The 27,601-nt window shown below is 49.4% G+C and overlaps 1 protein-coding gene across 1 annotated transcript in view; it reads left to right on the top strand.

The window, feature by feature from the left end:
- Positions 1-27,601, top strand: part of slc38a8a (solute carrier family 38 member 8a) — a 192,407-nt gene that overhangs the window by 122,588 nt on the left and 42,218 nt on the right. Inside the window, exon 4 of the mRNA XM_072518660.1 lies at positions 15,458-15,559. Within this exon, the coding sequence (XP_072374761.1) occupies positions 15,458-15,559 (102 nt within the window). The remainder of the gene's footprint in view (positions 1-15,457; positions 15,560-27,601) is intronic.

Raw genomic sequence — 27,601 nt, 5'->3', positions numbered from 1 at the left:
TACAAGAGTGTGAGTGTGTATGTCAATGTGTGTTTGAGTGTGTGTGTGTGAATGTGTGAGTATGTGCCAATGTGTGTGAATGAGACAGCGTGGGTGTGTGTGAGCATGGGTGTGTGTGTGAGAGAGTGAATGTGTGAGTGAAAGAGTGTATGAGTGAGAGAGTGTGTGAGTGAGAGAGTGTATGTGTGAGAGTGTGTGAATATGTTCATCTGAGAAAGTATGTGGGAGTGTGTGTGTGGGTGGGTGAGTATGAGAGTGGGAGTGTCTGGAAGAGTGTGTGAGTGTCAGTGTGTTTGCATGTGTGTGTGTGAGTGTGTGGGTGAGTATGAGAAAATGTGTGTGAATGTGAGTATGTGGGAGTGTGTGTGTGAGTATGAGAGTGTGTGTGTGTGTGTGAGTATGAGAGTGTGTGTGTGAGTATGAGAGTGTGTGTGTGTGTGTGAGTATGAGAGTGTGTGTGTGTGTGTGAGTATGAGAGTGTGTGTGTGAGTATGAGAGTGTGTGTGGGTGTGTGAGTATGAGAGTGGGAGTGTCTGGAAGAGTGTGTGAGTGTCAGTGTGTTTGCATGTGTGCGTGTGTGAGTGTGTGGGTGAGTATGAGAAAGTGTGAGTATGAGTGCATGTGAGTGTGAGATTGTGCATGTGTGGGTGTGAATGTGGGTGTGAATGTGAGTATGTGTGCTTGTGTGAGTGAGAGTGGGTGTGTGAGTGCGGGTGTAAATGTGTGCAAGGGTGAGTGCGTGTGTCAATGTGTATATGTGTCAATGTGTGCATGTGTCAATGTGTGCGTGTGTCAATGTGTGCGTCTGTCGAGACTTCCGGGTGCGGCTATGCAGAGCTAGGTCGCATATTCGGTAACTCCCGCTTGGAACGGACTTTTGGGCTCTTTTACAGGGCCCCCACGGCATTTGTTTGACATTTCCCGGTGTGGTAAGAAGACTGCAGCATTCCCCTGACAGTGTCCCCCAGGAATGTAATGTCTTTTGGCTACCAGACCCGGCAGAAACAGTAAAAGATTTGGCTGCAACAGGATGAACAGGGCCTCTTCCAGCATGCAGGCGGGGGAAGGGCAAGCTTAAAGCTGCAAACTGACCTGAGGGCCTTTATCAAAAGTGAATTCTAACAGCAGAGGGAACAACTGTGAAAAGATCTCACTAAGGCCACTGAAGAAGCGGGGACGAGGCTTCCGGTGGCGGCCATGGAGGAGTAGGTCACGCATTCGGCAGCTCCCGTCTGGAACGGACTCTTAGACCTTTTTCAGGAGTTTCCACAGACATTTTGGGGCAGATTGGTGAAGCGAACACTGCCAAAAGGATTCCCTCTCGAGACTTTTGGGCTCTTTTCAGGGCCCCCAAGGGCACCTTTTCTACGTTTCCCGGTGTGGGAAGGAGTTAATAATACCTCCCCATCAGTATATGGCTTTAACTAGGAGCGAGGTGACAAAAAAGGTGGTGGTGGACCAGAAGAAGGGAGGGAAGAAGGACAAAATGGCGGTGGGCGGAGACCAGGCAGCATGGAGGCAGTGGGCGGAGGAGCAACAGGAGGGTATCCAGCGCTGCCTCAGAGTGATTAAAACGGAACTGCTAGAGCCGATGAAGGCTTCTATTGATAAGCTGCTGGAGACACAGACGGCCCAGGGGGTGGCGATCCGAGAGGCTCAACAAAAGATCTCTGACAATGAGGACGAGATCTTAGTCCTGGCGGTAAAGGTGGAGGCGCACGAGGCGCTCCACAAGAAATGGCAGGAGCGGTTCGAGGAGATGGAGAATCGGTCGAGGCGGAGGAATCTGCGGATTCTGGGCCTCCCGGAGGGGATGGAGGGGCCGGAAATGGGGGCCTATGTGGTCACCATGTTAAACTCGCTGATGGGAGCGGGGTCCTTCCAGGGGCCCCTGGAGCTGGAAGGGGCCCATAGAGTGTTGGCGAGGAGGCCCAAGGCTAACAAGCCTCCGCGGGCAGTGCTGGTGCAGTTCCATCGGTTCGTCGATCGGGAGTGTGTGCTCAGGTGGGCCAAGAAGGAGAGGAGCAGCAGGTGGGAGAACGCGGAGGTTCGGATATATCAGGACTGGAGTGCGGAGGTGGCGAAGAGGAGGGCCGGGTACAATCGAGCGAAGGCGGTGCTGCACAGGAAGGGGGTGAAGTTTGGCATGTTGCAGCCGGCGCGACTGTGGGTTACCTACAAGGACCGGCACCATTATTTTGAGTCTCCGGAGGAGGCGTGGGCCTTTGTTCAGGCCGAGAAGCTGGACACAGATGAGGGTCGGGATGTGCGATTGGGGACTGCGGTGGATATGTTATGCCTATTTTTGGTTCGGGGGGGGGGACCTTTGCATTGTTTTGGGTTTCTTTTTCTCTGTTTTTCTCTTTCGGGTTGGGGAGGGTGGATGGGGCGGGTTGGGCACTGTTTTGGTTGGTGGTGGGGCCTGGTAGGTGGAGAGCGCGGGATTTTGTCCCGCGCCGAAGACTGGGGGGGGGGGGCGGGACCGGGGCGTGGAAGCGAGGATTGTTTCCCGCGCTTAGAACGGAGGGGGAGAGCCTGTGAATGGTGAGCGGGAGAGGAGGGTGTGCCACACAATGGGAGGAGTCGAAGGGGAGGCGAGAATGGCCGGGGTCAGCAGGAGTCAGCTGACTTGCGGAAGTGCAATGGGGGGAGTAAACCAGCTAGGATGGGTCCTAGCCGGGGGGGGCGGGGGAGGGGGGGTGGAGGGGGGAATCGAGTTGCTGCTGCAAAGATCAAGGAGGAGCTGGAGCGAGTGGGGTGGGTCGAGACGGGGGTATGCCGCTGTGGGGAACGGGCTGGGTGTGGGGTGCGGGCGCGTGGCTGGCCGAGGAGGGGTCATGGCTAGTCGGCGGGGGAGGGGGGGGGGGTAGCCCCCTGATCCGGCTGATAACCTGGAATGTAAGGGGACTGAATGGGCCGGTTAAGCGGGCCCGCGTGTTCGCGCACCTGAAGGGGCTCAAGGCGGATGTGGTTATGCTCCAGGAGACACACCTGAAGGTGGCAGACCAGGTAAGACTGAGGAAAGGGTGGGTTGGTCAGGTGTTTCACTCGGGGCTAGATGCCAAAAATCGAGGGGTGGCGATCTTGGTGGGAAAGAAGGTGTTATTCGAGGCGTCGAGCATTGTGGCAGATAATGGCGGTAGGTACATAATGGTAAGTGGTAAGTTGCAGGGAGAGAGGGTGGTACTGGTCAATGTGTATGCTCCGAACTGGGACGATGAGGGTTTTATGCGGCGTATGTTGGGTCGGATCCCAGACTTGGAAGTGGGGGGCCTGATAATGGGGGGAGACTTTAACACGGTGTTGGATCCTGCACTGGATCGCTCCAGGTCTAGGACGGGTAGGAAGCCGGCGGCGGCTAGAGTGTTGAGGGGATTTATGGACCAAATGGGAGGGGTGGACGCTTGGAGATTTGCAAGGCCGGGGACGAGGGAATTTTCATTCTTCTCACATGTCCATAAGGCTTATTCTCGAATCGACTTTTTCATTTTGAGTAGGGCGCTGATAGCGAGAGTAGAAGATACCGAGTATTGGGCAAAAGCCATTTCGGACCACGCCCCGCATTGGGTGGACTTAGAGATGGGGGAGGAGAGGGACCAGCGCCCGCTGTGGCGCTTGGAGGTGGGGCTGTTGGCGGACGAGGAGGTGAGCGAGCGGGTCCGAGGAAGTATAGAGAGGTACTTGGAGGCCAACAACAACGGGGAGGTCCGAGTCGGGATGGTATGGTAGGCACTGAAGGCGGTGGTGAGGGGGGGAGCTGATCTCCATCAGGGCCCACAAGGAGCGGAGGGAGCGGGGGGAGAGGGAGAGGCTGGTGGGGGAGATGGTGAGGGTAGACAGGAGGTATGCGGAAGAACCTGAGGAAGGATTGTTGAGGAAGAGGCGCAGCCTCCAGGCCAAATTCGACCTGGTGACCACCAGGAAGGCGGAGGTGCAGTGGAGGAAGGCCCAGCGGGCGGTCTACGAGTATGGGGAAAAGGCAAGCCGGATGCTGGCGCATCAGCTTCGGAAGCGGGACGCAGGTAAGGAGGTCGGGAGAGTTAAGGACAGGGGAGGGAGCATGATGCGGAGTGGGGTTGGCATCAATGGGGTCTTCAGGGACTTCTACGAGGAATTGTACCAATCCGAGCCCCCACGGGAGGAGGGAGGGATGGGCCGTTTCCTGGACCAATTGAGGTTTCCAAAGGTGGAAGAGGGACTGGTGGCGGGACTGGGGTCCCCGATTGGTCTGGAGGAGCTGATCAAAGGGATAGGAAGCATGCAGGCGGGAAAGTCACCGGGGCCGGATGGTTTCCCGGTCGAGTTCTATAAAAAATATATGGACCTGTTGGGCCTGCTGTTAGTTAGGACCTTCAATGAGGCAAGGGAGGGGGGGGCTTTTCCCCCGACGATGTCCCGGGCACTGATCTCCTTGATCCTGAAGCGGGACAAGGATCCCCTGCAATGTGGGTCTTACAGACCGATTTCCTTGCTAAATGTAGATGCCAAGGTGCTGGCGAAGGTCTTAGCCACGAGGATTGAGGATTGTGTGCCGCAGATCATCCATGAAGACCAGGCGGGGTTTGTGAAGGGGAGACAGTTGAACGCGAATGTGCGGAGGCTTTTGAACGTTATCATGGTGCCGGCGAGGGAGGGGGAGGCGGAGATAGTGGTGGCGATGGACGCTGAGAAAGCCTTCGATAGGGTAGAGTGGGAGTACCTGTGGGAGGTGCTGAAGAGGTTCGGGTTTGGGGAGGGGTTTGTCAGGTGGGTTAGGCTGTTGTATGAGGTCCCGATGGCGAGTGTGGCCACAAATAGGAGGAGGTCCGAGTACTTTCGGTTGCACCGAGGGACGAGACAGGGTTGTCCCCTGTCCCCCCCTGCTCTTCGCACTAGCGATTGAACCCCTGGCTATGGCACTGAGAGAGTCGAGGAACTGGAGGGGGTTGGTGCGGGATGGGGAGGAGCATAGGGTGTCGCTTTATGTGGACAACCTGCTGCTGTATGTGGCGGACCCGGTGGGAGGAATGCCAGAGGTAATGTGGGTGCTTAGGGAATTCGGGGTCTTTTCGGGGTACAAGCTCAATGTGGGGAAGAGCGAGCTGTTCGTAGTTCAGCTAGGGGACCAGGAGAGGGGGATTGGCGAGCTCCCACTAAAAAGGGCGGAGATGAGTTTCAGATATTTGGGGGTCCAGGTGGCCAGGAGCTGGGGGGCCCTGCATAGGCTTAACTTTACAAGGCTGGTGGAGCAAATGTAGGAGGAGTTCAAGAGGTGGGACGCGTTGCCGCTGTCCCTGGCGGGTAGGGTGCAGTCAATCAAAATGACGATGCTCCCAAGATTTTTGTTCCTGTTCCAGTGCCTCCCCGTGTTTATCCCGAAGGCTTTTTTCAGGCGGGTTAACAGGAGTATAATGGGGTTTGTGTGGGCGCGAGGGACTCCGAGGGTGAGAAGGGTGTTCCTGGAGCGGAGTAGAGATAGGGGCGGGCTGGCGCTGCCCAACCTCTGTGGGTACTACTGGGCCGCCAATGCGACAATGGTGCGCAAGTGGGTGATGGAGGGGGAGGGGGCTGCATGGAAGAGGCTGGAGACGGCGTCCTGTGTGGGTACGAGTCTGAGGGCGCTGGCAACGGCGCCGCTGCCGCTCCCTCCAAGGAGGTATACCACGAGCCCGGTGGTGGTGGCGGCCCTCAAAATTTGGGGGCAGTGGAGGCGGCATAGGGGGAAAGTTAGGGCCTCAGCGTGGACCCCATTACGGGGGAACCACCGGTTCGCCCCAGGAAGAACAGGTGGAGGGTTTTCGGGGGGGCACAGGGCAGGCATACGGAAGTTGGGGGACCTGTTTGTGGACGGGAAGTTCGCGAGCTTGGGTAAGCTGTAGGAGAAGTACGGGCTCCTCCCGGGGAACACCTTCAGGTACTTACAGGTAAGGGCGTTTGCCAGACGGCAGGTGGTGGAATTCCCACGGCTACTGCCACACACAGTACAGGACACAGTACAAGGATGAGCAGGTTCTTTGGGGGTGAGGACAGGTGTGTTAGGTGCTCAGGGAGCCCAGCAAATCACACCCATATGTTCTGGGCATGCCCAACGCTGGAGGAATTTTGGAAGGGCGTAGCGAGGACAGTGTCGAGGGTGATAGGATCCAGGGTCAAACCGGGCTGGGGGCTCGCAATATTTGGGGTGGCAGAGGAGCCGGGAGTGCAGGAGGCGGAAGAGGCCGGAATTCTGGCCTTTGCGTCCCTGGTAGCCCGGCGAAGGATTCTCCTTCAGTGGAAAGATGCAAGGCCCCCAAGCGTGGAATCCTGGTTCAGCGATATGGCAGGGTTCATTAAATTAGAGAGGGTGAAATTCGCCTTGAGAGGGTCGGTACAAGGGTTCTTTAGGCGGTGGCAACCGTTCTTAGACTTTCTGGCAAAACGATAGACATTGGTCAATGGCAGCAGCAGCTCGGGGGGTGCGGGGGGGGGGGTTTACTTTATTTTTATTTATGTTATTTACACTGGAAGGGTCTGAGGAGGTGCATACACCTGTTGTCTTAAGTCGGGGTGTTAATGTTAATTTATTATTTAGGTACAGGGGGGAGGGGTTTGGGGGGTTGCCTTTTTAGATTGTGTTTTGTACTTAACACTGTTGGGTTCTTTTTTCTTTCTCATTTTGTTATTGATATTTTATGAAAACCTTTAATAAAAATTATTTTCAAAAAAAAAAATGTGTGCGTCTGTCAATATGTGCATGTGTGGGGGCGCATGTGAGTATGAATGTGTGTGTGCATGTAAGACTGAGTGCGTGTGAGTGAGTGTGTGACTGAGTGTGTGTGAGTTAGTGCGTGTGTGTGTGAATGTGAATGACTGAGTGCATGTGTGAGTGTGTGACTGCATGTATGACTGAGTGCATTTGAGTGAGTGAGTGCGTGAATAAGTGCATGTGTGCATGCCAACCTGGTAATGTCAACCTGTGCCAGGGACAGTTCCAGGGCCCTAGTGGAGCCTCAGGGCAAGGGGGGTGTTCATATATGTGTGGTGGGGGGAGAGCAGAAGGCGAAGAGAGAAGGGGAATGCCGGAGATGAATATTGTGGGGAGATGGGGTGAGAGTCCTAATACCTCCATGATTAGGGCAGGGGGCCAATAGGCTGCATTGCTGCTCAGGGCATCGTTTAAAATTGGCGCCCCGACCTCTGTGGAGCCAGTTGCCGACTCTATCAGGCCCCTCCACGCCAGCACGATAGTGTAAACCAGGCACAAAGGGCACGATTCTCCGTTAGCGGAAGCCAAAATCAGGAAGTGCGATCAGGCGGAGAATAGCTTCCGCCACGAAAATCGCAGGAGGTGCCGTTTGACACCAAATCGCGATTCTCCGTTCCATCGAAAATGACGTCAATGCGTTTCACTCCGCACTTACTTTAAACACCGTTTGTATATCATTAGTGAGCCCACCCAGAATTCGCCACCTCCAATGGGCCGAGTTCCCGACTGCACGGTTCACTTGTGCTTTCAAAAATCGTGAACCTGGCATGATGGCTGCTGAGGGAAAGAGATGCCATATGGACAGTGTACAACATCGCCGTACTTCGGCAACAATAGTGCCGCTGGCCAGGGAGGCATCTGCCAGGCCCGGGGGGAGTACGCCGCACGCCACTGGGACGGACTCAGGATGTCACCGATGCTCCATCCCCAATGGGCCAACTTCCCGACAGCGTGGATCACTTGTTGTATGAGGTTTCATCAACCTTGCCTGCTGGTTGCGGACTGTGTCGGGGGGGTGGGGTGCGTTCCGCTGGCCAGGGGGGCTTCAGCAGGGGCTGGGGAGACTGGTGGAGGTGGTCCAGAGGTGGCGAGGGGGTTAACAGGGGGGCAGTATCTCTCATGCCGGGTCTACGTGCGGCTGCCGCCAAGTTGTACGTCGCGACTGCTGCAGGTCACTGCCGTGTGCATGTACGGCCACGGACCCGGCAATCTACGGCTGTACCTGCAGGGAAAGCCGGGGGTTTTATGTGGCGCGGCTGCTAGCCGTCCACCGGGCAGAGCATCGGTGCAGGGGCAGCGCTAACTTTTTGGTAGGAATACCAGACACATGCATGGACATAGCCTCAAAATCAGAGAAGCCAGCCCTTAGTCTCAGAAACGGAGAATCCAGTCCACTTTTTCTAATTCTTCAAAGAAGCTCAATATTTGGAGAGAAAAATGGTCTGTGCAACTGGGGAATTACAGGCCAGTTTTCAGATTGAGTCTGACAGTTTGCCAAATTCTGGTAAGTTTCTGCCATGTGTCTGTGTGAGAATGTGTGTGAGCATGTCTGGCAGCATGTGTATTGTAGTGATATGCATCACTGTACATACACAAGGGGTTAATGTAAATACACTACAACTAAGTTACCACTAGAGGGAGCACCAGAGATGTCATGATATGCAGAGACGCAACCAATGGGTCATTAGAACAGGACACAACCAATGGGTAATCAGGACACCCAGAGGTGGTATTACCACAAGGGGCACTACATGACCCATATAAAAAGGACAAGGCACACAGGCTATGCCACCATCAGAGGCCTGGAGAGTAGGACAAGGTTGATTACAGCAACATCACACCCCAGCACATGGTCAAGAGCAAGCTTGTATAGTTAGCGGAATAGATTGAGTTACTAGAGAGGCAGATCAGCAGAGTGTCAAACTCATTTATAGAGCATTGTTAATAGCTCAATAAATACGTTAAACTTATCTCCGAGTCACGAGCATAATTCAGTAGTGTCTACATCAAGTAGCAGCTTATGATACTCGCAGTAACATAACACAACATGGTACAGGAGTGACTGCTCAATCTCCCTCGTTCAACTCAGCAAGGTTAGAGACAACCGGCAACCGAATCCAGGCACGGTGGACCAGATTCAGGCTCCTCATCAACTCAGGACCATAGATAATCTCAGTGCTAGCTGGCGTTCGTTCAAACAGAAATTCCAACTATACATGGAAGCATCCGACCTAAATGGCGCAGCCGATGCTCGGAAGATAGCTCTTCTACTCACCATCGCGGGTGAACATGCGATAGAGATCTTCAACTCGTTTCAATACTCAGAAGGGCAGGACATAACAAAATACCAGACCATCCTGGACAAATTCGACAGCCACTGCGAGGTGGACACGGATAGGTAAGAATGGCGTGAATAGTCACCACGAGGCAGAGGCAGGGTTGAAGAGGAAGAAGACGGCAGTTTTGAGTGGCAGCACTTCCTTAAAAGACCCAAACCGGCAAAGCGGTGTTTTGTGCATGCGCAGTTGCGAGAAACCGTGCATGCGCAGTTGCGAAAAGAACGCACAGTAAAGGAACCTCGGCGTGCGCATGCGCAATTGAGTTCTATGCATGACGTCACGAGCGTCATGACGTCAGAGGCACCGGTCCACTTAAAGGGGAAATGTCCGAAAATTAAAAAGAAGAGTTTTAAAGCCACAAAACACAATTCTTTCACCTCGAAAGACAGAACAATACCTGAACTTCTACCAGCAGTTGAAAATAATCTCCGCAGCACCCTGGAACAAGGCAGTGCTACAGATCCAGACGCTGAATAGCTGGAAAACGTATACTGAGTAGGCATCATCACGAAGTGCGAATACGTCACACCTGGCACATCGCAAGTCCTGTCAATCCTTGCCGTGGACTTCGAGGACGGATGGAATGCATCACAAGTCCCGTCAATCCTTGCCGTGGATTTCGAGGACAAATGGAATGCAGTGATGGATCTCAACCAATGCCCCATCCAGTTCAAACTGCACACATGTACCTTCGCCAACCTGATCTCGCAGTTGGACTTCACGAGAATCAAGAAGGCTCCCAAGATCCTTCCAGCTGCCTGCAAACTGCAGGACTACACTGGCAACGCAATTGAGGCACTGGGGTCCTGCCACCTGACAGTGTCCAACCGACACATACAGACACGCCTATGCTCCGAGATTGTTAAACCATATAGGGCGTCCCTGCTAGGTGCGCATGCCTGCAAGCAACTGAACCTCATACGACGGGTCTACACCACAATGCCGTCTCATCTGGATCCTCAGCCCAGCATCGACGACATCCTGACCCAGTACCCAGATGTCTGCAACGGGATGGGCACACTTCCGTACGAGTATAGGATTCTGCTGCGGCCTGACGCCGAACCAGTGGTCCACGCACCACGAAGAGTCCCCGACTCCACACAGAGAGCGACGAAAGACTCCATAGCGAAGTCCATGCATGAACAAGACCATGAAGGTCTCTCAACCTTAGTCTGTTGCTGGTTGCTCAGATATAAAAGTCTCCTGAACTCACGTGAACGACAAAAAGACTATGACAGTCTACCCAGCTTATTTGAGCCACCAGAAAAAGACTATGAAAGTCGACCCAGCTCATTTCACCAACAATAAGACACTGGATGTCTACCCACTGTATGTGAGACAAGTGATGAAGAAATCACAATTCCCACACAAGACGTGCAAGATCACAGCGAGACTGACAGATCTCAGCTCGTATGTACAAAGAACAAAGAACAAAGAAAATTACAGCACAGGAACAGGCCCTTCGGCCCTCCCAGCCTGCGCTGATCCAGATCCTTTATCTAAACCTGTCTTCTATTTTCCAAGGATCTACTTCCCTCTGTTCCCCACACGTTCATATTTCGGTCTAGATGCATCTTAAATGATGCTATCATGCCCGTCTCGACCACCTCCGCTGGCAAAGCGTTCCAGGCACCCACCACCCTCTGCGTAAAAAACTTTCCACGCACATCTCCCTTAAACTTTCCCCCTCTCACCTTGAAATCGTGACCCCTTGTAATTGACACCCCCACTCTTGGAAAAAGCTTGTTGCTATCTACCCTGTCCATACCTCTCATAATTTTGTAGACCAAACCAGAAGCACTCAACAATCAAAATGAAACCTTGAAGATTTTGACTCCAGAAGAGGAGCAGCAAGAAACCAAAGATGATTCAAGTGAACCTGAAATGACTCCAAAAGAGGAGCACCAAAAAATCAATGATGATTCAAGTGAACCAGAAATAACACAAGGAGCACAAAGGAATCAAAGAGGAATCACATCAACCACAAAGGAGTGATGTCACAAAGATCAATGCAACATCAGATCATTCACACTATCCTCAAGAAGAAACACTCAATGAAACATCAGATACCACAAAGGACACTGACACAAATAACTTTGAGAATGACTCGAGTTATCCACATGGAACAGTCATTGAGCGCTACAAAAACAAAAAGTACGATAACACAAGTACGAAGGGCAGCCCGGTAGCATTGTGGATAGCACAATTGCTTCACAGCATCAGGGTCCCAGGTTCGATTCCAGCTTGGGTCACTGTCTGTGCGGAGTCTGCCCAACTCCCCGTGTGTGCGTGGGTTTCCTCCGGGTGCTACGGTTTCCTCCCACAGTCCAAAGATGTGCAGGTTAGGTGGATTGGCCATGATAAATTGCCCTTAGAGTCCAAAATTGCCCTTAGTGTTGGGTGGGGTTACTGGGTTATGGGGATAGGGTGGAGGTGTGGACCTTAGGTAGGGTGCTCTTTCCAAGAGCCAGTGCAGACTCGATGGGCCGAATGGCCTCCTTCTGCACTGTACATTCTATGATAATCTATGAACAAGGACAACAAAGATGGCATACAGAATCGCTACCACAAGCATAGAAAAAAAAGTCTCAATCAGACAACGAAGTGATTCGACCATTCGAACACCTCATGATGACTTCTCGGTTACTTAAACACAAGAACACTGACGACGTTCACAAAGAAATGACAACATCAACATCACCACTTCAAAGCCACACGACCGTACAAATTCATAAAGTTTGGACTCATAAATATTAATTGGTATTGTACAATCATCAATATCATCACAACTTGTACATGTCATCAATTATCTACCTGTTTGTACAATTTTCTTTAACAAAGTACAGAAAACATGTAACAAGAATAAAGGGGGGATATAGTGATATGCATCACTGTACATACACAAGGGGTTAATATAAATACACTAAAACTAAGTAACCACTAGAGGGAGCACCAGAGATGTCATGATATGCAGACACGCAACCAATGGGTCATTAGAACAGGACACAACCAATGGGTAATCAGGACACCCAGAGGCGGCATTACCACAAGGGGGCACTACATGACCCATATAAAAAGGACAAGGCACACAGGCTCTGCCTCTTCCACCATCAGAGACCTAGAGAGTAGGACAGGGCTGATTACAGCAACATCACACCCTAGCACGTGGTCAAGAGCAAGCATGTATAGTTAGCGGAATAGACTGAGTTACCAGAGAAGCAGATTAGCAGAGTGTTGAACTCATTTACAGAGCATTGTAAATAGCTCAATAAATACGTTAAACTTATCTCCGAGTCTGGAGCATAATTCAGCAGAGCCTACATCAGTGTTCTTCAAACTCGGGGGCGCGAGTGTCGCAGGCGGGTGTCGGGAGGATCACGGAGCCATCCTTCGCGGCACTCCCGATCACGCGAATCAGCCGCAGCAGCCTTCAAAATGGCCACGAACGTATTTTTAAAAATCAGCCGCATTGCGCATGCGCACCAATGATCGGGCGCGCATGCGCAATGCGGACGATTTTTAAAAATATGTTTGTGGCCATTTTGAAGGCTGCTTGCAGCCGGCGTTATTAAAAGCCGGCTGCTGCAGAGACACAGAAGATTTTTTACCTAATCTACCTAATCTTCCTGCCTAAAGGGAGGCAGAGGGCAGGTCACGCCCCCCCGAACGTCGACGTCACGTGCTTTGGGCGCGATTGTGATTCCTCCATTTTGTTCGCAGCAAACAAGCTACAGGGCAGTAAAATTTTAAATGAATCATTTTGTTATAAAGAAGAGAGGACCAGAGACACAAACAGGCCAGGATCTCACAACTAAACCTGCTGGAGAGAGTGGCTCAGGAGAATCCACAGCAGGACAAAGCAGTGTTGGTGTGAGCTGTTCAGAAAAGTCCACAGCAGGACAAAGCAGTGTTGGTGTGAGCTGTTCAGGAGGGTCCTCACCAGGACAAAGCAGTGCTGGTGTGAGCTCCGGGGCCTCTGGTGAACAGCCCATTACGAAGAAATTGAAATCAGGCACAAAGCAGTATAAAGACGATTTTTTAAGGTATGGATTTATTAATTGTGCCAATGCAAATCAGGATGCAAGGCCCATGTGCGTTATATGCAGGGAAGTGCTGGCAAATGAAAGTTTAAAACCCTCAAAATTCATGGCGAGTTCGAGGACAAACGTCTTGATTTTTTTCAAAGAATGCAACGAGAACTTAAATCGTCGGCTGAAGTCCACAGCAGAAATGTTACATTGAACGACAAAGTACAATTAGCCTCTTACATGATAGCTTACCGTGTAGCTCAAGAGAAAATGCCCCACACTATAGCAGAGAGATAAATTCTCCCTGCAGCATTAGATATAGTGTGTACGGTCATAGATGAGAGGTTTGTTGAAAAAGTGAAATGCATCCCACTTAGTGATAGCACAGTGGCTCGCCGAATTTCTGATATTGCTGAGAATTTAGGAGCCCAGCTCATTTCTCATTTAAAATCAGCGCAGGCATTCTCAATACAACTGGATGAAAGTACAGACATTTCAGATTGTGCAACCTTGCTCGTATACGTTACGTATGTTTGGCACAATGAATTTGTTGAAGATTTGCTGTGCTACATGACTTTAGAAACCCACACGACTGGCGCAGAAATCTTTGAAGTTTTGAATCGTTTTGTGGTTGGAAAGTGCGGGCTCGTCTGGGGTAATTGCTGAGGAATCACAAGCGATGGAGCAGCCAACATGACTGGGAAAAACAGCGGAGTTATAGTAAGGAATAAGGAGGCAGCTGGTCAGGACATTGTTTGGAATCATTGTTTTATTCACCGTGAGGCACTGGCATCGAAAGGAATTCCATCCAATCTTGAAGTGGTGTTAAAAGGAATAGTGAAAGTTGTGAATTTCATTAAAGGCAGCCCACTCAATACCAGGCTTTTTGACACTCTGTGTTCCAATATGGGGCTGAGCACACACATTTATTGTTCCACACAGAAGTACATTGGCTGTCAAAGGGTCGGGTGCTACTCAGAGTTTACGAACTGAGGTACGAAATCCACGCTTTCCGCCTTGAGAAATTGTCCCCTCTGGCTGATTCGTTTGCTGATGAAACCCGGATGCTAGCAATGTCTTACCTTGCGGACATCTTTTCAATTCTAAATGAACTGAACCTCAAATTGCAAGGGAAGGATGATGATTGCTTTCGGCACTCTGAAGAAATCGAAGCTTTCCAAAAGATATTGAAAGTTTGGCAATTGCGAGTGCGAAGCCAAAACTACTACATGTTTCCCACACTGCTGCGACACATTGAAGAAAACAGCATTAGTAAGGAAACTGTAAATGGATTGGCAAGCCTTATTGAGTTGCATCTGGCTGCCGTGATCGACAATTTTGGTCGCTACTTTCCAGAGGAGAAGTTTAAGATTCTGAGAGAGAGGAGGTGGGTGAAAAATCCCTTTGAGTTTGAGACCCCAGAATCAGATCTTAACTTGCAGCTGACTCCAAAAGAAGAAATTGAGCTGATGCGTCTCAGCTGTGACAGCATATTAAAAACACGGCACAAGTTGATGAGGCTGTCAGCATTCTGGAATAGCATCTCTGAGGAGTATCCGGAGCTGAGTAAAACAAGAACTTTGCTGCTCTTGCCCTTCACAACGACCTACATGTGCGAGGTTGGATTTTCCGTCCTCACAAAGATGAAGACGCCACAAAGGAACCAGCTGAATCCTTCACCCGATATGCGCATAGCCCTTTCTTCTTGTGAACCTGATTGGAGTGAGATCGTGAGGACCAAGCAGGCTCACCTCTCGCATTAACTGTAAGAGAAAATGGTGGGTCGCGAAGGTCGGCCGGCGTGGGTCGTGAGGGTCGGCCGGCGTGGGTCGCGAAGGACGGCCGGGTTGGGTCCCGAAGGTTGGCCGGTTGGTAAAAATGGGTCCTCAGATAAAAGGTTTGAAGAACACTGGCCTACATCAAGTAGCAGCTTATGTGGGCTGTTTAGCACAGGCGCAACGTTCAATTCCCGTAACAGCCTCCCCGAACAGGCGCCGGAATGTGGCAACGAGGGGCATTTCACAGTAACTTCATTTGAAGCCTACTTGTGACAATAAGCGATTTTCATTTCATTTCATTTCACGTTACTCGCAGTAACACAACACAACATGTATGACAGTGTGTGCGCAAAAATGTGTGTGAGCATGTGTGAGAATATGTAAGAATGTATGTGTGTGAGAATGTGTGCGAGAGTGTGAATATGTGTGTGAGCATGAGGAGTTGTGTGAGAATGTATGTGAGTGTGACTGTGCGTGTACGTCTGAGTGTGAGCCTAAGTGTGCGAGTGTGTGAGAATGTGAATGTGAGTGTATGTGCCTGCACGTAATCTTTCCTCAGCATTTTCTGATTTGTCTTCCTTCCCTCAGTATCCTGGGCACTTTGGCAGCCACATATTTAACCATCATGGTGGTTGTGAAATTCTACCTGCTGAAGGAATCCAATTCCATCCCAGAACATCACAGCTCCAGGTAAGAATGAAGGAAGCTCAGAGGCTGAACCATTGCAAACAGGGGTAACAATATAACTCGCTCATTTATGTGATGACAGCTCACGCCAGCAGGAGCACCAATGAAGAATTAACAGCACAACAGTAAAACTGGAAAAATTCTAAACCAAATTACCTTCAAAGTGTTTTGCTGTTTCTGACACAGTATTTGAACAACATGTGCCACCTTTATCATTATCAATTCACCCATGGTGATTCTCGTTTTACTTCCACTGCTTTCTGTCCCTATAGGTCTTTATAAAGTAGTAGGTTGTCACAAAGAGTGTGTCAGACATCAGTCACCTAAATCATCGGTACAAAAGAACAGAAGTAGGCCATTCAGCCCCTTGAACATGTTTCACTGTTCAACTATTTTGTGGTCGACCTAATCTTCATTGCAACTAAATGCCTTCATTCAATCGCCCTGAATATCTTTGTCGAACACAATAATTATCAATCTGACAAAACTCCATTCTGGACCTGTAGCCATCTGGGATGGCCACGTCCCAATTACAAAATGGACACTTGCAAGGAATGCAGGGAAAATTGGACAATACTGAGAAACAAGCAGGTGCAAAGTCTGTCTATTGATTAGAGCCTTGGCTCTCAGACAGGACAGAAACTGCTAAGCCATCTACATATTAATGAGCCATCTCCGGGGACAAAAGGGAAACATTTAGAGAAAAAATGTCAAGGCAGACACCCCGGCGCCAGAGGAGACTCAAACAAAGCAAACCAACGGCCACCTAGGACACGCCCAGCAACCAGGGAACCCACCCCTCTATTGGAGGAAGATCGATACGAATGATTGGGAAAGGCCCAATTAATTGAGGCCAAGTTCAAGGCCCGCCCAAAAGCACGCGGAGCCCTTTTACGTATAAAAGGTATTCCCCAAGAGAGAATCTTTCTTCTTTGGCCTTGGCTCTCATCAAAGAGAGAGACCAGCCTAGCAGCTACACCAGACCAAGCAAGTTCCAAGTCAACACACGCTACGAGATAGACGCTCCTCATTGCTATCCTGTAAACAGCTCACCCCAGCAGCCTCAGAACCGAGCAACGGCCATTGTTCCTCTGACTGAGTGGGCACCCGAAGCTAAGCATAGGCTTTTAGCAGTAGTGTTAGTTTCGTTTGTAAAATTTTATGCATGAGTAGATTTGACTGTGTGTAAATAAATGAGCATTGCTTTTGAACTTACTAACTGGTGTATCGAGTCTGTGATCAGTATTTGGTTCTGAACCTTGTGGCGGTGTCGAAAGATACCAGGCGACTCTTGAGCAAACGTAATTTAGAGTTTGCTAAACAGAGCTAAATTAAGAGACAACACCAAAGAGAGCAACATTTACTAACGACATCTGACGGGACTCGACTTAGAAGTGGCCTAACCACTCCGTAGAGAACCCAAAATTTGAATTGAGAATCCAATTGGAAACAGAAAAACCACAAGCGTAAGAACAGTACTGATCAAGCCTCTGAGATTCGGAAGTATGTTAATGCATGCGCACTAACAGGGATATAAGGCAAACCTGAGAGATTTTGTTGCGTAAAACTGTCGAGAGTTTAATAGGCCGGAAATTAGCATAAGCCGTACCCATGTTTACATCACCCCTGTTCCAAATTCAGTGGAGAATCTAGATAGAGAAAATGGCAATAAAGGCAATGGAACACCTTATGAACCCCCAGGAATTCGAGGTCGCAGCGACCAGTAGAGTAGAACAGTGTCCTGTTTGGGAAAATGAGATCAGGAAATATCTCAAAGGGAAAGGATGGCCCCTTTGGAGTGAATTCCTAGATAATGAGGAAACAGGACCCGGGAGTATAGGACATACTTGGTGGGAGAACCTGTCAGAGATACACAAGAAGGGCTTAGGGAAAGATCGCAAGCCGATGGCAATTGTGTCCTGTTTGGCACAATTGCGAGGCACAGAGGAGGTCGTTAGGACGCTCCGTAGAGAGATAGAGGAGAGAGGCAGAAGTAGTGAGGTAGACGTGAGTGAGGTAGAGAAGGAGAATTGAGATTTAAAAGAGCAGTTAGCAGCAAGGGACAGAGAGTCTTTTCTCGCGCATTTGAACAGTTTTCAGACGTAATATGATAAGGCCTACCAGGACACGCAACGTGCGGTCTTGGTAAACAAGAGACAGAACAGCAAGTGGAGAAATTGCAGAAACAGTGCAATGATCTGAAAGCAGCTCTATGAGCACTCCATACTTCCACGATGGAACAAAGGCAGAACTCCGTAGACCACGCAAAGTGCCGGAAGCAAATTGCAGAATTGCAATCTCTGCTTTCCGTTCAAAATGGGTTTCAAAGCACATTTGGACCACAATTAGATCAGGAAAACGGCCCAAACTGGCAGGAATTAAACGAGACTGCCCATAGATATGTACATGGGACATGTACGCAGGAAAACCCCCAGAAAAGGAAAGCGCCCCAACCCCCAACCGAACAGGCAGAACACACCCCCATGAACCCTGTAACCACACACCGCAGGGTCACAGCAGAAGGAGAAGCAGATTTCCTTTGCACAACCCCGTTAACCGTGATCCAATTACGGGACGCGTGTGGAAAAATTACACCGTTCCTTCCCACTTCAGACCCCCACCAATTGTTCGCTAAAGTCAAACAACAGGCTACCATGTATGGCCTGAACGAAAAGGAGCAAGTGAAACCCACAGTTTTGACCCTTCAGTCATGACAGCCCTTCCCAACCCACAGAATGTCGGAGGAGGCACACTCCAAGAGATGCAAACAGCGATCCTTGATACGATCGGCTTTAACAGAGGAGACCCCGTAGAAGGCCTAAATAAGTATAGGCAAAAGAAGACAGAGCACCCCACAGCGTTTGCTGGATGCTTGTGGTTTCACTTCACAGCAGTTTGTGGAGAGTTAGCCCGCACCCATTTGTCCCCAGATAATATGGCCAAATGGACCCGAATCCTAGTCTCTCACGTGACAGACGCAGGACAGAAAGCTTGCGCAAATTATGACCCCTCAGATGAGACCCACAATGAAAAATGGGTTTTGAAGAGATTGTCCCGCACTTGGGAGCAATCAATTGCAGGCAAATCCGCATTTATAACACCCAATGAAGAGCAGGCAGAGATTAACCCAGTTAAAGCGCACCAGAACCCCGCATGGGTAAATGAGGGCAGGAACAGCCCACCCCAGCCCAAAGCTCAGGAATGTTACAACTGTGGACAGCTAGGACACTTTGCACGAGAGTGCAACGCGCCCCAAAAGCAGCAGAGAAGCCAACAGACAGGCACCCTAAACAGGAATAGGGCAAAGCCGATCCATAATGTTAGCGACCGTTCAGAGAATACAGACATGAACGGTACCGACTGACGGTGTTCGGGCTCCCCAACTTGGGTCTGCAACACCCTTTGGGACAAGTCCGGTAGACCGGTAGTAGCTGGTAAAGTTCGGGGCACAGACAGCTGGCAAATGGATTAGCAAAATGTTCCCGCCCTGGTTGTCTGGTCCAGTACGTAGACGACTTGTTACTACAGACAGACACAAAGGGAGAGCACATTTCGCTTCTCGACAAACTCCTAGCACTCCTAAAAGAAATTGGTTGTAAAGTCAACCCCAAGAAGGCCCAAATTTTGAAAGAAAAAGTGATTTACTTGGGAACATTGACCACACAGGGTAAACGCGAGATCGAGCAAAAGAGAATTGACTCGATCGTCAAATTGCCCCTTCCCGACAATGTCTCAGCCCTCTGGTCATTTCTAGGACTGGTTGGCTACTGCCGAAACCACATTGACGGTTTTGCCACTAAAGCAGCGCCCCTCTCCGAACTACTCAAGAAGCAGGCACCTTGGGAATGGCTTCCACAGCATACAGATGCCGTGGTGCATTAAAAAGAGCACTCAGCACAGCCCCCGCACTACAGGTTCCAGATCCACTTTCCCCATACGCAATCGAAGTTGCAAGCACCGACTGAACCCTTTCGGCTGTACTCCTCCAGGAACAGCATGACCATACACCGATATACACCTCACGCGTGTTAGACATAGCAGAGCAAGGATTTTCTGCCTGTGAAAGGCACCTGCTCGCAGTTTTTTGGGCAGTACAATACTTTGCCTACATTACAGGACTCAACCCCATCACCATCCTCACAGAACACACCCCAACACAACTATTGTTAGACGGCCGACTTAAAGATGGCACAGTCAGCCAACTCCGCGCAGCCCGTTGGACCCTTCTTTTACAGGGATGGGACATCACGGTAAAGAGAACCAAAACCCACACATTCCTTGCTGATAATTTGCAGTATGCAGGCACCCCTCATGAATGTGAGATCATCACCACAAAACAGAACACAGGCCCATTTATTCCCAAAACACCTCCCAGGAAAACAGGTAGTACACCCCAGAGACCCCAGCCCACAGACACGTCCGCACCCCTGAAGATTTATGTGGATGGCTCCTCCACAGTGTTAAATGGAAAGAAAATTACTGGTTGCGGTATTTACATAGAGGATGCGCAGGGACGTGTCCTGGATGAAATTTCATTAAAGTTGCCAGGACACTTCGGCTCGCAGGCAGCAGAGCTGGCAGCAATCGCTTACATTGTAGACCACCCCGACTCGTTCCCGACCCCAGCAGACATCTATTCAGACAGCTTGTATGTATGTAATAGTTTGATCGAATTCCTACCCCTGTGGGAAACGAGAGGATTTGTTTCCGCGGACGGTAAACCCCTACCCTCAGCCCCATTATTCCGCCATTTCTTAGAGACAGCGAAGGATAGAAAATACGGAATAATTATGGTTCGCAGCCATCACCGTTCTTCCCCCCCTGTTAACGTTAAAGCAGACGCCCTAGCGAAGGCAGGCACCAGGTATGGTTAATTTTTAAACCCCCCCAAAAGCAGCCCAGTACACGCAGTTCAGGTCTCACAGACCAATATTCAGGGTTTAGTGAAGGCCCAGAAAGAGGATGAGAAACTCAGGGAAGTTTTAAAGGGAACCTTCCCAGTCCCGTACGACAAGTTTAAAAACTCAATCACCACACATGACGGTGTGATTTTTAAAGGATGGCATTTATACAGTTCCCAGCCAGGACAGGAACCAGATCATTTGTCAGTTCCATGACAAACATGGACACCAAGGAATTGAACCCACCCTAGCCCACCTCAGGCCGCTTTGCTGGTGGCCTGACTTAAAAACCTATGTAACGCACTGCATAGAGAATTGCTTGATCTGTGCCCAGAACAATCCGGGCAGATATGCGAAAAAGGCTCAACTTAGTCATACCCGCCCCGTTAATGGACCCTGGACAAATCTCCAGATAGATTATATAGGACCCCTACCCTTGTGCAGAAATGGTTACAAGTATGTGTTGGTGGTCATAGACAACTTCACAAAAGGGGTGGAAGCATTTCCATCACAAACTAATACGGCCAAGACAACGGCTAAAATATTAACACACCACATCTTCACAAGATGGGGCCTGCCCCGCAGTATAGAGTCCGATCAAGGCTCCTATTTCACAGGACGTGTAATGAAAAACGTCCTCATGATTTTCGGCATTCGACAAAAGTTTCACATTGCATACACCTCCCCCGCCCCCCCCCCCTCCCCCCCCCCCAGTCGAGTGGTATTGTAGAGTGGATGAATAGGACATTAAAAGCAACCCTCAGGAAGATGGTACAGCAGAATAACAGCACCTGGGATTCAGCTCTCCCACTTGCTTTAATGTTTATAAGAAACACGGTATCCACGTCCACAGGATACACCCCCCACACCCTCATGACCGGACGCCCCATGAAAGGCACTGAGTATTTATTAGGACTGGATTTGGCCAGCCCCGCAGTTACAGCCCTCACGCATGAAAATGCGGTTAAACAATTGTTAGAGAACATAAAGGCAGCCCAACTCACATCAGCTGTGAGACTTGGAACCAGGAAGAAACAGAGCAAGGCTTGTTTCGTCAAAACAGTACACGCCACTGAGTTTACAGTAGGGCAACAAGTTATGCTTTCCTTTTACAACCCCAGTTCATTCCTTTCCCCAAAATTTTCCGGACCGTACTCGAATTCGGGCAAAGTCAGCGCCTCAGTATACAAAATTACATATCCCAATGGTAAGTCTGCATGGTTTCATATAAACCAACTCAAGGCTTACGGCTCACAGAATAACCACACACACCGCAGCAGCAGACGATCACGCCCCGCCCACAGCTGACGTTTTCCTACCCTCCCCCACCTAGTCCAGCCCGCCCTCAGACACAACTTCAACTCTGCCCCCAGAGGCACGACTCCGCCTCTCCCTTCCCTCAACCAGCAGTGACAGCGACAGTGACAGCGATCACGATGACGAATGCCACAGCACACCACGTTACGACTATACCCCTGCACCAGGCCCCACTCCCAGCGAATCCGAGCATGATTCAACTGACCCCTTCGAGATTACATATATCAAAGCCAGTGACCCAGACCCACCGCCCGACGATTACGAATTGAAGCATAGTAGCTCCAACACACGATTCTGGCACCGAGACAATTCGTTCAGGCTCACCCGGAATGATGAGATGGATGCCAATTCGTCCCACGCAGCTTTAGCATGGTTACTACAGTCAAGAGTTTGGCAGCCGGGAGAAGATGATGACTTAGAGTCTGACTCCCACCAAATGAGTCCCTTTGCGACCCTATTTGCTATTGAGCAGTGAGGTGTCCAGATGATGGAGAAAAAAGGAACCTATGGAGAGATATGGTGTCCTTTCTGATGGAACCTGCACCATTTTCGTTGTATGTTTGTTCGTTAGTGTTAACGTTAAGTGTTGTTCGTAAACTCGAAGGTTTCACGGCCCCACGTCACCACTCCTTTGACGCCCAATGCCTGTTAATGGAACAAGTTTGTCCCCAGACAATAGTTCAGAGGAACTAGTTTGTCAACAGAAACCAGTTTAAAGGTACAAGTTTGTCGCCAGACAACCGTTCAGAGGAACTAGTTTGTCGACAGAACACGACTCATAGGTATTCTCCTGATTCGAGAGGACGCCCCCATGACCTCCACATTCTTACCCATTCTTGCCAGTTGCTCAGGCAGTGGAGAAATGGTATTGGTCCCCGCCCTGCCTGAGGACACCCCCTCTAGTGAGCTACGCTCAGGTAGAGCACATACGGCATTGATCACTGTCCTACCCGGGGATTCCATCCATTTCTTACCCGCCGTGGCCCATACGCACCCCATTTTGGCTCGTTACGTTCAAAATTCTTTTGTTTGGTTTTGGCAACCCTTAGGTTGCTTCTGTATGCTATTTACATCCTCAAACAATGGGATGGTAAATCACACAGGCTGCGAGGCGGCTCGCAGAATGGCAGTATTTTTCTTAGATGTCTGGTCCCAAGACTCGGTTTAAAAGAAAAAAAAATGAGTGAGTCACAGATGGTGACCAATTATAAAGGGAAATTGGCAATAAAGGACAGACAGACAGACATATGAGATCTTAAGCAAGATAATTACAGAAATTATGCTTGTGTTCACAGAACTCCGGAACCTCAGGAACCCCAGTGCTGGCGATACTTTGCAGTGTCATGCAAACGTTTAGAGTTAGGAAATGGCGAAAGAGAGCATATCGCTCTCGCACCCCGGTATACAGGTTTAGGTCCCCCATTTTTGGATTTCATCAGACCCCCGAACTCATTGGGACCGATTAAAGTGCATCCATTTTTCTTTATGTATTCTGTGGAATAAAGAAATATAAACCTCTGTGTCTGACTGGCAGGCCAGAGAAATTTGTGTGCTGCTATTTTGTACAGATTAAGATGTATAGATTATTTTTGGATGGTTTGAATAAAGATAGTTTATTAAGAATCGTTAGAGGTTGCAGTTTTTTTATTTTTCTGTAATGCATGTATTAACGTCATAGCACCCCGTAGAGTTTTATGATACTGAATGTATTTAAAATGGTTTAGGTAAAATTATCTTGCATAGGATAGGACAGTGTAGAGCCTAAGTATGGGTGCCCTGTTTGGTCAGAGGATGAAGACGACGCAGTAATGTGATCCTTCACACGTTGCGTTGAGGATCACAAGGAGGGAATGTAGCCATCTGGGATGGCCATGTCCCGATTACAAAATGGACACTTGCAAAGAATGCAAGGAAAATTGGACAATACTGAGAAACAAGCAGGTGCAAGGTCTGTCTGTTGATTAGAGCCTTAGCTCTCAGACAGGACAGAAACTGTTAAGCCATCTACATACAAATGAGCCATCTCCAGGGACAAAAGGGAAACATTTAGATAAACAATGTCAAGGCAGACACCCCGGCACCAGAGGAGACTCAAACAAAGCAAACCAACGGCCACCTAGGATACCCCCAGCACCCAGGGAACCCACCCCTCTATTGGAGGAAGATCAAAACGAATGATTGGGAAAGGCCCAGTTAATTGAGGCCAAGTTCAAGGCCCGACCAAAAGCACGAGGAGCCCTTTAACGTATAAAAGGTATTCCCCAAGAGAGAATCTTTCTTCTTTGGCCTTGGTTCTCAGCGAAGAGAGAGACCAGCCGAGCAGCTACACCAGACCAAGTAAGTTCCATGTCAACGCACGCTACGAGATAGACGCTCCTAGTTGCTATCCAGTAAACAGCTCAACCCAGCAGCCTCAGACCCGAGCAACGGCCATTGTTCCTCTGACTGAGTGGGCACCCGAAGCTAAGTATAGGCTTTTAGCTGTAGTGTTAGTTTAGTTTGTAGAGTTTTATGCATGAGTAGATTTGACTGTGTGTAAATAAATGAGCATTGCTTTTGAACTTACTAACTGGTGTATCGAATCTGTGATCAGTATTCGGTTCTGAACCTTGTGGCGGTGTCGAAAGATACCTGGTGACTCTTGAGCAAACATAATTAAGCAGAGCCAAATTAAGAGACAACTCCAAAGAGAACAACAGACCCATTTATTGTACCAGACGCTTGAGGTTGTTTATGGCTCCAATCAGTGAAGACAAGACCTCTGTCTGACAGGGTCAATCCAGCCTCAGGAATGCAAGAAGTGAAAAGTGGAAGAATGGAGATAAGATGGAATGATGTCTGAAAGGAGGATTGACGAATGGAAATTGGGATAATGGAGTGAAAAGAAAATGCAGATGCAAAAAAAGAACAATGCAATCAAAGGGTGAATAATGGAGTGAAAGTAATGACAGAGTGAAAGATAGAATGATGGAATGCGAGGGGAAATAGAAACATAGGAGCAGGAGTAGGCCATTTAGCCCTTCAAGCCTGCTCTGCCATTCAATAAGATATGACTGATTATCCAACTCGGCCTGGTCCCACTTTCCCCCCCATATCCTTTGATGCCCTTCACTCTAAGTGCTGTTCACCCGTGTGCTCCTTGAATGTTTGCCAATACCTGTCCACCTTCATCCCTTTAATTAAGGGTTCCCAATCCATCATAGCAAACTCGTACCTAAGATCATTGTCGTTCCGTTTATTAAGATTTAGGACCCTAGTCTCAGAATCAACATCATTCTCCGTCTTGATGAAGAATTCTATCAAATTAGGGTAGCTCATCCCTCGAGGTCTCGTACAACTAGATTGCGAATTATTCCTTTCTCATTGCACAAAAGGCAGTCTATGATGGCCTGTCCTAGAAGCACAGAAACATAGAAAATAGGAGCAGGAGGAGTCCATTTGACCCTTCAAGTCTGCCCTGCCATTCATTATGATCATGGCTGATCATCCAACTCAATAGCCTGATCTTGCTTTCCCCCCATATCCTTTGATCCCCATTGCCCGAAGTGCTGTATCTAACTGCTTCTTGAAAACATGCAATGTTTTGGCCTCAACTATTTCCTGTGAAGGGCAGCATGGTGGCGCAGTGGTTAGCACTGCTGCCTCACGGCGCCAAGGACTCGGGTTCAATCCCGGCCCGGGTCACTCTCTGTATGGAGTTTGCACATTCTCCCCGTGTTTGCATTGGTCTCACTCCGACAACCCAAAGATGTGCAGCATAGGTGGATTGGCCAATGCTAAATTGTCCCTTAATTAGAAAAAAAATTAATTGGGTACTTTAAATTTATATTAAAAGAAACTGCTTCCTGTGTAACGAATTCGACAGATTCACCACTCCTTGGATGAAGAAATGTCTCCTCATCTCTATCCCAAATGGTCTACCCCGGATCCTCAGACCATGACCCCTGGTTCTGGACACACCCACCATCGGGAACATCCTTCCTGCATCTATGAGATCACCCCCATTCTTCTGAACTCCAGCGAATACAATCCTACTGATTCAATCTCTCCTCATACACCAGTCCCACTATCCCAGGAATCTGCCTGATAAACCTTCACCGCACTCCCTCTACAGCAAGAACACCTTTTCTCAATAAGGAGACCAAAACTGCACACAATATTCCAGGTGTGACTTCACCAAGACCCTCTATAACTGCAGCAAGACATCACTGCTCCTATACTCGATTCCTCTCGCTATGAAGGCCAACACACCATTTGCTTTCTTTACGCTTGCTGTACCTGCATGCTTACCTTCAGTGACTGGTGTGCGAAGACACCCAAATTTTGTTACATATTCCCCTCTCCTAATTTATGACTATTCAGATAATAATCTGCCTTCACGTTTTTGCTACCACAGTGGTTGGTTCCTCAACGTTGGTTCCTCAATGAATTGGTCCAGAAAACAATCCTGCATACAGTCCTGGAATGCCTCTCTATGGTATTGTTACTAATTTGATTTGCCCAATCTATATGCAAATTAAAGTCACACATAATTACAAATGTTCCTTTATTGCATGTGTCTCTAATTTCCTTTCTAATGCCACTCCCAGCATGACCAAGAAAGTTTGGGGGTCTATCTATAGCCCCCACTAAAGTATTTTGCCCATTGGTGTTCCTCAGCTCCACCCATACAGCATCTTCAGAGCTAATGCGCAGGATTTAATGGGGAAAAACAGAGTCCCGTTTTGTGTACATCTAGGGGGGTGTTTCTCGGCGCCCGCAGTGCCGGGAATGACCTTGCTATTAAACGGGACTCTGGGTATTTTTGGGCCTCGGTGAGGAAAGCCTCGCCGAGGCTGCACTTACATTCATTTCCTGCAGCTCAACTCGTCAGTTCAGGAAGAGATTGGAGTGCCATTTTTAAATGCCACCTTGATCTCTCAATCCCTCAACACCCATCTTACCAATTAGTGGGTCCTTGAGCACTGCTCATAAGGGCAGAGCACTTGGGCCCAATCCCCAGCATGGGCAACCTGTCACCAGGGCACCTTAGCATTGCCAGCCTGGCACCATGGCAGTGGCACCAGGCACCCTGGCAGTGCTAGTCTGGTGGTGCCAAGATGTCAGGCTGGCAGTGCCAAGGTGTCAGGCTGGCAGTGCCAAGGTGCGCTTGTGGCATCGGGAGTGTCACCATATCACCTTGCCCAGAGCCTGACCACCCAGGGGCCTCAGATCTCCTGGAAGACCCCCCCAGGTGCCGCTATGCTTGGTCCATGTTTGTGTGGACTAGTGCGAAGCAACACCATGGCAAAGTCTCCAAGGCGTGGGCATTTGATCCCGGTCCTTGGAGACTCAGCACGGACACCTTTAAGTGAGCTTAACTGTACACTTAAATATGCAAATCTGGATCCCACCCATTGACGGCAAGATCCAGATCGCAACATCTTGTGAGAACTCGTTAGATCTCGTAGGTGATCCGAGCGTCGTAAATTTCGCAAGAGGCCTCTCGCAAGATTTACCATCCTCGTCATGTCACCTAGTCGGGCACTATGAGGCTGTTCAATCGCAGCCAATACCTTTCCTTACTATTGCATTAATTTTCTCTTTAACCAGTAATGCAACTCCACCGCTTTTTCATTTTCATCTGTCTTTCTTAACTACTGAATACACCTGGATGTTCAGTTCCCATCCCTGGTCACCCTGTACCATGTCTCTGCAATCCCGACTATATCATACCCATTTACATCTATTTGCACAATTAATTAATCCACTTTATTGCAAGTGCTCCGTGCATTAAGGCACAAAACCTTTAGGCTTGTCTTTTTAACATTACTGTCCCATTTCCACT

This window comes from Scyliorhinus torazame, chromosome 10 (assembly GCF_047496885.1).
Source record: "Scyliorhinus torazame isolate Kashiwa2021f chromosome 10, sScyTor2.1, whole genome shotgun sequence".
Classification (NCBI taxonomy): Eukaryota; Metazoa; Chordata; class Chondrichthyes; order Carcharhiniformes; family Scyliorhinidae; genus Scyliorhinus; species Scyliorhinus torazame.
Note: the sequence above shows the minus strand (reverse complement) of the source record. Positions and strands in the feature narration are given on the sequence as shown.